General features: G+C 33.9%; 1 protein-coding gene across 4 annotated transcripts in view; it reads left to right on the forward strand.

The window, feature by feature from the left end:
* Nucleotides 1-7,573, forward strand: part of LOC139688008 (ileal sodium/bile acid cotransporter-like) — a 68,920-nt gene extending 61,347 nt beyond the window's left edge. For 2 of the 4 annotated variants that reach the window (XM_071585410.1, XM_071585408.1), the window contains 2 exons: nucleotides 1,334-1,518; nucleotides 5,125-7,573. In XM_071585410.1, coding sequence (XP_071441511.1) covers nucleotides 1,334-1,518; nucleotides 5,125-5,199 — 260 coding nt within the window. In that variant the 3' untranslated portion in view covers nucleotides 5,200-7,573. Of the gene's footprint in view, nucleotides 1-1,333 lie in introns of all 4 variants that reach the window. The other 2 variants (XR_011700711.1, XM_071585409.1) reach the window with 2 other exon arrangements.
* Nucleotides 7,574-12,454: the final 4,881 nt, after the last annotated feature.

A 12,454-nucleotide genomic window follows, 5' to 3' on the forward strand; every position in this document is an offset into this window, starting at 1 on the left:
GAGCACTTGTTTTCTTGGTGCATGATGTTAATATTTTTCATCATGACACCTTCCGGCCAGTTGTCCCTGATGCATCTTAGCAAGAGAGTGGTTTGAATAGGCTTAAAAAATTAAAACTGCTTACTTTTTTTGTGTAAATAATTTTTATTTTGGCCGCACGAGTAGTCACCTTTTCAGCTTATACATTGTGTGCAGTGATGTTCCAGTTTGCTGATCCCTGCCAAATAATCAGATTGTTCCAACCCAGCAAAATAGGCATTTGTTTCCACGATAATATTCTTGTTTGAATAAAATCTCCTTCCTGCCATCCATTTCTTTATATTGGAGAACAGCCAGGAATCCAGGGGAGCCAAATATGGAGACTAGATGAGTATTGGGAGCGAGTTGGAATTGTTACTCAATCAATTTTGAAGCTACATGTGTAGAGATGGCATGTTATTGTAATGGAAAAGGAATTTTGCTGGATAACTGACCTTAAGATTTTCTTGAAGCTTGGTTTTCAAATGGTATGATGAATAGTATCTTTAATAGTTTGCCTTTTTCCAAATAGTTAAGGAAGGTTATTACTTGTGAATCCAAAAAAGCAGTATACATAGCTTTCTCTGACGAAGGAATGGTCTTTGCAGTTAGGTACAGACTACCTGCTAGTGACCCATAACTAGGACTATACATTAGGTTTCATGCATTTAGCGGTTTTAGCGGTTCATCCATGTTTCGTCCACATTGACAAAATTGTGCCTGCACATGTGAAGTCTTGTGGATTTCCCTTAAAGAGATGCAAGCTGGCTTTGGAACATGTCGCACAAAATTGTTTTTGGTCAACTCTCAGCAATTTTGGCACTCTTCTTGCAGATATCTTTCTCATGTCCAAATGTTGATGCAAAACAATATGTAACAATTCACTCAAAATTTCTACAACATTAGCAATCCAGTGGAACTTCACTCTTCTATCATCCATCTCCGCATCATGGATTTTTCAATGATTTCTGGAATAGTGATTTCAACAGGGTATCCAGAAAAAGTTTCTCTCTAGTTTCCTATGTCTCTAGTTTCCTATGGCGATTTGTCTTTATTAAAGTAATTTTAAAACAGCGCATGAAAGTATCTTTTATGAATTTTTTTAAAATCACTTGACTTGCCCCAAATAAACGAATGCTAAACAGAGTACTAGCGGAAAATGACTTGGATGCACACCAGTGGTGCCATCTGTCTGCCTTTGCACAGACTTCACACTTTTCAAACTACCCTTATGCTTATTTATAATTAGTTGATTATTTCATTTTGAAGATATTCATGTTCAGTGTTAACTGAAACAATTGCCTTTCAATTGCAGTGATTCCTGTGGCAATAGCCATAATGACACCCATCCCACTGTTTTGTTTGTGGGTGTATCGTGTTGCAACAGGCAAAATAAATCTTCGTATGCATTGCTCTCAAGAAGAATCTGGTATTGAAAGGCCACTACGAGATGTGACAATGGAAAGTGTAAATGGTACCATGACATCAATTGACCGAAAGGTATAAAAGCTGTTCCAGAGTTTTATTAGTTTCTCAAAAAATTGTCTCTCATACTAGAGAATTTATTCATTGTTGAATGTTGTCCAGATTCGAAATGAAAGTATTAACATGCGAGTGAAAATGTATGTTTAAAAACAAGTGCTTTTATTATGTTGATTTATTTTGTTTCATTCTTTTTTATGTTCAATTCCATCACTCTTTGTAATCCATGTTGGGAACCCTAATCATTAATCACTGTCTCATCTCCAATGGATGTATGAATGTGTGTAGTATGTCTGTGGTATAGGTTCCTTCATTCATTTTGTAGTATATGTGTAACATTCAATCATCACTGAATGTATGTATGTATTTGCTTTAATTTACCAGAGTAAGGAATGGATACTTACATCAGAAAAACTTTAACAATAGAAATATTTCAGACCTAGAATTGGTGGCCTTGTATATGTCAAGAGATGTTTTTTAAATATTTTGTTTTTTATTGGAATTTTTGTTTACTTGTTCTATAATTTATTGTATTTTTTACGATATTAAGGGAACATTTTGAACTCAATAATTCTTTTCTGCAAAGAAAATGGTTGGATGGGATTTATCAGATCCAGACATCTGGAACTTGCAAGTTAACATGGAAAATAGTATGGCGCACACAGTTGTTGTAATTCTTCATCTTTTCATTAATTCTTTGCCAAGTAAATATTTCTCTCCATATTGTGCCAATTGAGTTCTTCTAAAATGAATTTTGGGTGTAAAGGAGAGTTGAGTGTGCTCTTAAAATGCTTTTTGATAAATTGCTTTTGGCTTTATCTGAGTATTGTTAACATTTTTTTCCTTGGAGGTGTTTAATTTTAATCTTGATATCAGAAATATGTTTTAAGGTTAATTGAGCAGTTAAACTTCAGTAAATGATTTCAAGGTGGTTTGTAGTAATTAATTTCATATTGGGAACTCTGGTGGGCATACTTTGGATAAACAGATGTAACAGTTGATTAAGCAACATTAGGAACTCAGTATTTTTCTGGTGTCATAAGTTATTGGAATTAAAAAATGGATGTCATAGCAACATCATTATGTATAAGGAACTGCATGCATAAAACCTATTGTAGAAAATTTTGGAAATCATTGTTCAATCAGTATATCAGTCAAATCAGTAATATTGGCTAAATTTTAGGTAAGACTATCAAATTGCATTTAAATGTCCTAATGTATAATGCTATTTAAAAAAATTGGGTGTCCCTTGTTATTCTGAGTTGGATTGATTGCAAAACTTCTTTTTTGGAACCAATTTATAGAGAAGCCATCTGCTCTTCAAGAGTCAAATCCCATTCTTGCATGAAAATGAATTGCATAATTCATTTTTATGTTAGCATCCATTATATAGTTCATCTGTACTAGGCAAGTTACAAGTTCAGAAATGATTGTAAGCAATAACCTTCAGTAATAATTATTCTAACATTGCTCCTCGAAAATAGGAGAAATATGCCAGAATTTGAGTTCAAATTGAAGCAAACTTAACTAAAGTAATTGTGTCTATGCACAACTTAGAAAACACATAATCAAGGGATGATAAATTATTTTGACAAGTGAAAAAATATTTTCAGAAGAACGGATGGTACATTTACAGTTCATAAGTATTATTGAAGGAATATTTTTTTCTCAAAAGCAAGAGTATTCTGATATGGAAATGCTAATTATGCATCCCCATTTTAATGAATTAAAAGACCAATTGGTATAAATTTTTCTCATGAAAAAATGGAAGTACATGCAGTACATTAAGTGAATTTTGTTTTACTTTTACAATGTAGGCACATGTCATGGATTTTCACTATTGCCATTATATAGATCCAAGAAGACCTTCCTTTTTTACATTGAGCATTATTTTATATGTATGGTATGTATATGTTTTTAATGAATTTTTTTAATTCTGCTATTTTCTTTGCTGAGTCATACATTATATTAAGAATAACTCACATGTCATCACTTAATTAGGAGGACCAACCCTGGTAATGTTTTTGTTAGGATAGATAATGCACATTAGAATTGACGTAAGTCTTGTAATTTACCAATTAATGAGCCAAAATTGACTTTTAAGGTGCGGAATCTAACAGCAGTCCATTACCCTTTTTCACAATAATTTATTTATTTAAGAAATCCAGTGGAATTACCTCACAAGCAAGACTTCTCTGGCTTTTGACTGTCAGTTTGTACTCCTTACATGGGTTCACATATACCATTCTCATTATCTACTTCATACTCTGTGTAGATTTCCTCTGCTATAACTGAAAATTTTTATGTGATATGAGTTAGACAAAAGTATATCAGCCATTCAACAGAAGTAAAACAACAAAAACTCAAAATCGTTGACCTGGGTGAATTTGAAAATTGCTACCAGACAGGCATCATTTATGTGAATAACTTGTCTAGATGATCTGATGTTTTCTCCAGCTAATGCTTTCAGGCATGAAATATGACTCCTATGAATGAAAGCTTTGTTAGTGAAATCTTGTTAGGTGAATAATTAATTTTCGTCTAATACAATTCAAAGGAAGGCATCTATTCAATTTCCTATATTTTTTGAAGGGGCCAGTCTCTTGTTTGTTGTTTTGTCCTGACAGAATTTCAAAGATTTTTAGGAAAACTTAGAAAATACTGAGAATCACTATTTTTGTACATATAACTTATGCAGTGATGGAAAAATATTCCTGTTGACATTGTATTGTGGTCAGATTACATGTTTGAAACATATGTTTGCAAAATAAATAAAAAAGCCCTTGTCAGATAATGTAAATGGGAGAAAAATGGGAATTTGTTATAATCCAATGATTTCCAAGAATTTCAAATTTATGTTGGTATGATTTTTTTAAGTGCTTTCATGTTATTGAGATGTCAATTGTAACTCATTGTGATCTGTAAAATTTCTGATATTGACAATCATGTTGCTTAATATGTATTTCAATTCAGCTGCAAGCATATACAGTCTAAAGGAGCAGGTGAAGGTATAGTGGCCGAATAATTTCCTGCCTGGTTGCATTGAACATGTTATTACAACCTGGAATTGTATTGTCTTATGTCTCTTGACTTTTTCAGATAACTCATTGTTGATTTATATTATGCATCATGTTCTATGTCAGGCGTTCTCAGCCTCTTTTTGTGGTGTGGACCCCGTTGAGAGTCTGGTGAGAGCTACATTGCCCCTCTCATAAAACTTGTACATAATGCTTATTCATTATTTGGCAAAAAGTTACATTCTTGGCTAATTTAATTAATATATTCATTAATAGTATTGCATTCCTTTACTATTTTCACTGCTAGTCATTTCACGCGAAGCCCAATGGCAGGGTAAAATGAGTGAAATTGTTTGCATGAAGGCTTGTTAACAGAAATCTAATGGAATACATTAAGGCTAACATGGATAATTATTTGAAGTTGTTGATGTTAAGGTATAAACATGAGTGTTTACTAAAACTTTCATCCACCTAAAGATACCTGAACTATTTTTTTAAATTCATTCAATGTGTGTTTTGTTATTTATTCTTTCAATATACATAAATGGGTAGAAATGGTGATTTCTCAAAATGTTGGTGGAAGTAAAATTAAATTTTTTTGGTCAAGTTTGCAGACCCTCTGAAACCTATTGACCGAACCCAAAAGGGTCCATGGACCAAAGTTGAAGAACCCCTGGTTTAAGCAACCCCATCAGCAGCCACTGATAGAGATTTTTGTTTAGGTTCAGTTCAGAAATTTTGACTGGGGGAAACTATATATGGGAAAACATGCTCGTGTGTGAGAAACTAGTAGTATGAATGTTATATGAAGAGTGAAACTTCAGTGAGACATGTGCCTATGTTAGTTACTATTCTTTGGATGATAATGTTTTGCACCCATTGAAGGCCACACCTGCAGTCCAAAGAAAATGGATATGATTTTCATCTGAATAATGAAGAGGCTGCTAGTGACACTGTTAAGTGGAGTCCTAAGAATTGTAAGCAATGCTGTGAAAACCCTTTGCAAATATCAGTGTAGTCTTGAGCACTCAAGAAACATACTCACACACTTGTCTTGGATTCTTGTTGTCGTTGTTAACACTTCTTTCACATATGTTAAAAGTTTTGAAATTTCAATTGGTTACTGTTATAAGATTCTATTTTCATGAATATGTTCTCTGAGTGTCTGATTACAGTTATTCAGAGCACATGTGTCTTTAAATGTGCATTGGCTGGACCAGTGGCATTTTATCTTTGTATTTTTACTGCTAAAGGTATTTTTATATATCCCTGCAAAATGGCACTTAATAGTTCAGATGTACAAAATACATGTCTTAGTATTTGTCTGAATCTTTTGGAATGGCATGAAGTTGTAATTTTATTTAGATTTTTACTGAAGGTTAGTGATATTGAAACAGTATTGGTGTATGGTATGTATTTTCCCATATTTTTTGTATTTTATGATTTTAATCATAATTGACTTTGAGTAATCTTGGCTAAATTATGCCATGAGGATGTCTTAAGTATGAAGACTAATTTTTCCCTGTACTGTTTCCATCCAAAAATTTTCATGATTTTAAATAACTCCAAATGGTGCAACTTTATGACTGAAATCGCTAAATTTTAATTTAACACCACAGCTGAATATGGTTAATTTTTCTAAAATATTTAACCTCGGCAATCATTTAAAGATGTTGTAACACTCGTTGTGTAATTATCAATTTAGTTTGTTGCACACAAAGAGTTCTGGATGTTATTGTGCATATTTATGCAGCAGTGCTGACCAATTTTAATAAATTTCCTACTTGATTAATGCAGAAAGAATCTTGCCTTCAAGAGAATAAATTTTTATATCTATACAGTATACAGTCTGCCGAGTAATTAAAGATTTAAAAAATCAAAATATTATTTTGAATATAATATCTTAGGTGGAGCAACAGAATTTTGATAAACCCAAAGATATGGTTTGGGCGGTGTAATATTATAACATCTGCTCTATAATTTGAATAAATCCTTATTATGTAAACTTTTGCCACTGCCCATATTTCAGTTGAAAACATTTCAATTATGTTAATCATTTGTGCTTGTCAAAATGTCACTATTTTATCAATGCAAGTATAATTAACTGGAGGGAAATATATGTGGCTAAAGAACTCGAGGAAATGTAGAAAATATAAAATCTAAAAGAGGGTAGGTAACTGTTTTAAGGGTGGTCATAGGCTCCCAAGACTAAAGGGTTATGTAAATGTTTAATGCTTTCAATGTTAAGTAATTTGATCAATTTTATACCTGTGTTAGTTAATAATACACTTGATATTTTAACCGAATACTCATTACATTGCTTGACCCTTTTAATAAACCAATACTCTTCTCTCAAATGCAAATTGGTACCTACTGAAATCTTGTCAACTTATTCGAAAGAGCAATCCAAAGAGAGTTGAAAGTATTTTTGCCAGTAGTAAACCTGGGTATTCAATGTGCACTATGCCCTATAAAATTTTTGTGACTTAAATATGAGTTTTGCATAAACTTGCACATGGAAGCTTAAAAATGGTAGCATTAGTTTTACTGTGCAATCATTATGAGTATTGTTTTTACTAGGTTTTATAATATTTCCCAGTTTAATTTGATACTTTTTTAGGCAAGCTTATGATAATTTATGGAAAATTGGTCATTATTGACCTTCTGTGATTGGAAAGTGCTACAATGTTTACCTCTAAATAACCCTTATGAATGTTTGCATAAAAATGGGATGTGAAAAACAGCTTATTTAAAAATTATGAATTTCAGATTTATACATTAATATGTTATCATGTAATCTAAGGGTTCAATATTTATTTTTTTCACAGTTGTCAGGTCATATATGATTTGGTTGAGATAGCATTTACAAAATTAAAAATATTTTTGGTGAATTATATCTTGCATATACTCTATTAATACTGTGGTTAATAGCTATGTCATGTTGAATGTTTATATTTTTTCAACACAAAGTTAACTGTTTTGCAGTGCATACCAAGTTTTAATCAATGTTGTAGATTAATGAAAAAATACATATGCATATATATATACATGCATAACCCAACAATGTTTTTGTTATTTTGCATTAAAATTTCTCTCTGCATCCTAGTAAAATTTAATTCATTCTGTGAAAAATTGATGTATGGAAAATCAAATGAAAGAAATAGTATTTGCCTTAACCTGGGATAGGGAGAGCTAAACGTCTCCCAGGAAATTCAAACAAATTAACTTTTTCATGGTTTTATTATTCATATAAAGCCTCTTTTTTGGAGTTATAATTTGATTTATACCTAGTGGATGGAAAATTGTGAAAAGTTTTTTAAAATAAACATATATATGCCTACCAACTGAAAGAAAGGTCTCATGCAGATGGGTTTTAATTCCTTCTGGCAAGCTATTCCAGTCAGGAACATCATGCCTCTAAGCATCTATTCTTTTTTTAGGACACCGGCTCAGCATCTTAAACATCAAATACAGATTTTCTTTCATGAGAATGCAGTTATGGTGAAATAGAAAGCATCTCAAGATCTCCCTCTTACAGAATCAGACATTGGCATGGTAAAGATTTGAAAGTTCCAAAGGCCATATAGTACTGACAAGGACAATGATGATTGCCATAGGAGCACCCATGCCAGATTAGTCAAAAGGGATTGGTCTGAGTTTTTCGTCTGACCCAGGTAAACGGTTAAAAAGTGCCCAAAGGGTTGAGGTTTTGTGGGGAAACTATGCAGATTTCCACTGCAGTTACTTCAGCTATTCTATGGCACTGAATTGCAAAGCTGTGTCTATGAGCTGTTGCTTATAACCCAGTTCTTTGCATAGTGTACTCATCTTTGACAATAACTACCAAAATGTGGAAATAGCCAACTGCACAACTTTTAATGTTTATCAGAAATATTTCATGGATCATAACAATGGATGGTAGCTATCTTCTCCACTTTATCCTTTCGGTGACATATTTCATTGGAGTTCTAGCAGTAAAAAATTACTGAAAAATTGCAGAAAACCACAATACTAATGAATCATTTACCATTATATTTAAGTTACTATTTTTTTCCTAATCACAGGACTTTACAATTATTTATATAATTATTGTACAAGTGCCCTTAGCAAATGGAGCCTTTTACCATTTGGACAATATAGGCTAAGATTGCTACAAAATACATGATGTAGTAAATCAAAGTAAGTTTATATATATTTATTCATAACTTATTTACATAATATCTCCTGGCATGCATGAACATACCTTGGCTTTTTATGGTCCCATTAATCTTTGATAAGGGTGTTTAATTGACAACTTATTCAAATAAGATAACATTTTTGGAGATATTTAAGTTATAAAGCACATTTGGCAAAAACTGCTTGCCTAGAACACTGTTATAACACCTCTTGGTGAATAAACTCACATAATTTCCTGTGGCCTAAGTATTTAAGATCATGGTTCACAAATACCATTACTCTGGAGAGTAATGGTTCAAGCATGGGTGGCTTTACCTGAATGAGCTTTTACATGGTTCTCATTATCCCATGACAGAATGACACAAGGATGTTGGTACTTATATGTGAAGAGAGTAAAAATCCTTGATGTACTCAGAAATGATGAAACATTTTCACCTTGGACTAGCTTAAGCCAGCCATCATGGTTCCATGATGTTGGGCCCTTCCTCGCATCTTTTATATACTCATGCGAAGCCCATCTCAGTTAGATACTTTCAATCAACTGGGTTCTGCATGTCTTGTCCCTTAACTGCTTATATACCTTTCAAATTAAGGAGTATTTGCAAGATATCTCACATCTGTTTACACAAGTATTTCATCGAATGAGATTAATGATCATTAGACATCCACGCAGAATTTACAATAATTATGAATAATTTTAGCTTTCCTTTTCAATTGTGAAGATCAAATTGAACTGCTATTTTCCTGCTTCATAGAAATTCTTGCCCGCTCTTCCAATAATGTTAGTCTATCAAAGAATTGAGTTTCCAAAACAAAATCTTTCCACCAACATCAATCTTAAGATAGAACAGAAATTTCCTTCAAAATATGTGATTAAATATTAAGTGATTTTCAAGTATGAACTTTAAATATTTTATTTTGTGGTTTTAAGGAATGTTAATAATGTTTTATTTTGTTAGTCATCAAATTTTGCTAATAATGAAATTATATTCTTGGGTAACAAAACATTAAAAGTAATGGAACCAGTTTTCATTGAAAGATAATTTATTTTTCAAACAAACATAAGAATTACAAATTCGAAAGGTAGTTTTGATTTTTTCTGAAATTCTTTAATTAGATCATTTCTACAGCTCTTGCCACCCCTTCAGCCCACTAGTCTATTTTGGTGATCTTCAACCTTCCAAGTCCTCGCTGCCGTTAATGTCTCTGTTGAGCCATCCATCCATGATACATCATGGCCTCCCTTGCCTTCTCTTTTCAGGTAGTACCCTACTTTACACTCTCTTCACTAAAAAGACCCTAGATAAAGCCTTGGATGCTCTGGGCAACAGTAAGGATGAAAAGGGAGGTCCACCAGTAATGTTAGTCTTTGGCTATGACCTGTACTTAGCTAACTTGGAATGTGCGAGGAGTGAATGACAAGGGTCATGAGTTGCTGGATATAATGAATTAAAGGAACATTGACATTTGGTGAATATGAGACAAAAAGAAAAGGATGTGAGCCAGTGAGAGTGGGTAAGGACTATGGTCTGCAGAGTAAATGCAGAAATGGGAAGCTGCCAGAATGTAGGTAATCCTTGGTAGTAAGGCCAAGAGGCACGTGAGTGGTTATGTTGGTGGGGTAGGCACCAGGGGACAAGGAGGGAGAGGAGGCTAAGGAAGAGCTCGGGGGATTTGTTGGGAAAGTGACAAGGGGGAGAGGGTCATCATGCTGGGTAATTTTAATCGCTGACAAGGCGTGAGGAGCCTGGGTGCAGAAAGGATATTGGGAACCCATAAATGGATGAAAATGGAAAGAAGGTATTTGATTTCTGCTTTGAACATGGCAAGGCCAAAAATCAATACAATGATTTGCATGAAAATATCAGAATCAGTTAAATATGACTCAGACTAGGTACTTCTTGATTGTATCTAGTGTGTATCTCAGGCACAAGAGGGTGAGAAAAAGCCTGTAGAGCAAGTTAAATGTAAGGAAATTTGTAAAGATGAGGTCAATTGTAAGTATACGAGGGTAATCCCAGAAGTACCCAACCCAACAAAGAAAACACAAAAATTTTGGAAAAAAATGTACTTATTTTTCAACAATCTCCTTTCAGCTCTATAAACTTTTCCCAACAATATTCAATAAGTTTGGTACCCTTTTTATAATAACAACTGTCTTGCTCCTCAAAATAGCCATTAACTGCCGACATCACTTCTTCACGGTTGGAAAATCTTTGACCACCGAACCATTTTTCAAGTTTGTGAACAGGCAATGATCTGAGGGGGCTAAATCTGGTGAATAGGGTGTATGAGGTAGAAATTCAAACTTTCATTCATGAATTTTGGCCATTGAAATAATGGATCTGGGAGCCGGGGCATTCTCTTGATGAAACAACACTTTCTTCTTAGCCAAACGCATTTGCTTGACTTCTTTGCTCAAATGTTGCAATACGTCTGCATAATACTCGTCGTTGATAGTTTTTCCTTTTTCAGGATGGTCAATGAAAATTATCCCACGCGCATCCCAAAAAACCGACGCCATGACCTTGCCTGCAGATGAAATGGTCTTTGCCTTCTTTGGAGCCGGTTCTCTCTTTGGTATCCATTGTTTTCATCGCTCTTTTGTCTTGGGTGTGAAGTAATGGACCCATGTTTCATCCATGGTTATAAAACGGTGCAAACATTCTGCTTTGTTGCCGTTAAAACTTTGCAAAAGGCTCAATTGAAACATCTTCATGACACTGGTTTAGCTCAAGTGTGAGCAGACGTGGCATCCATCTTGCACACAGCTTCTCATGTCCAAATTTTCAGTTAATATGCAATGTACTGCACTTTTTGAAATGTCTTTAATGTCTGCTAGCTCGTGCACTGTCAGTCATTCAGTATCACTTTGTGGATTTTCTCCACTGTTTCTGGAGTCACCTCATTCGGTCGACCAATGCAATGCTCGTCTTGACAGCTCATACCACCTTGTTTTAACTCTGTTACTCAATATTTTACTGTTGTAAACAAAGGAGCAGACTCACCCAGAGTAGAATCCAGTTCAGCTTTTATATTGGTTGTGCTGAGGTCTTTCAAATAAAAATATTGTAAATCATAACGATAACCTATTTTCTCCATTTCCACAAATTCCCTGGCTGCCAAACAAATACTATTGATGGCTGCCAAACAAATACTAAACAACGTAGCGTCTTCAAACTTGAAAGATATGCTTTATTGATTGCATACTTTCTAATACAGTGATATTTTTCAAACAATTACCGCCATCTCTAGGTCAGGCCGGGTACTTCTGGGCCTTCCCATGTATGCAGATTGGTCCAAGAAACTATTAGCTCTGTGCATGGAATGAGAGAAAAGATGACAGAAAGTGATGTTGAGTGGGGTTATGAAGTGGTGAAAGAGACTGATTGTGCTGAAGAAGTGTAGAAAGAGAAAATTGGAACTGTATGGTGGAAGGGTAAGGTGAAAGAGTTGATGTATGAGATGAAACATATAAACGGAGAGGGTGACCACTCATTTTATTGACTCACATTACCAACTTTATCCCAATGAATATGCCATTCTCTTCCCTGATTTTCTCCCGTTTTTGGAACTAGATGATGAATTTTTTTAAGGATCACTCTTAACCACTTCATAATTGGTTGTTTCTCTACTATAGCTTCATCTTTTTGCCATAATCTGCATCCACAAGCATCTATTGTTCACAGGAACTGATCTCACAACTAAAAGGAACAAATTCTCATAGGAATTCCTGATTCCCATATCGTATTATACATTAA

Source organism: Hetaerina americana, unplaced genomic scaffold (genome assembly GCF_022747635.1).
Source record: "Hetaerina americana unplaced genomic scaffold, ioHetAmer1.1.p SCAF_2, whole genome shotgun sequence".
Taxonomy (NCBI): domain Eukaryota; kingdom Metazoa; phylum Arthropoda; class Insecta; order Odonata; family Calopterygidae; genus Hetaerina; species Hetaerina americana.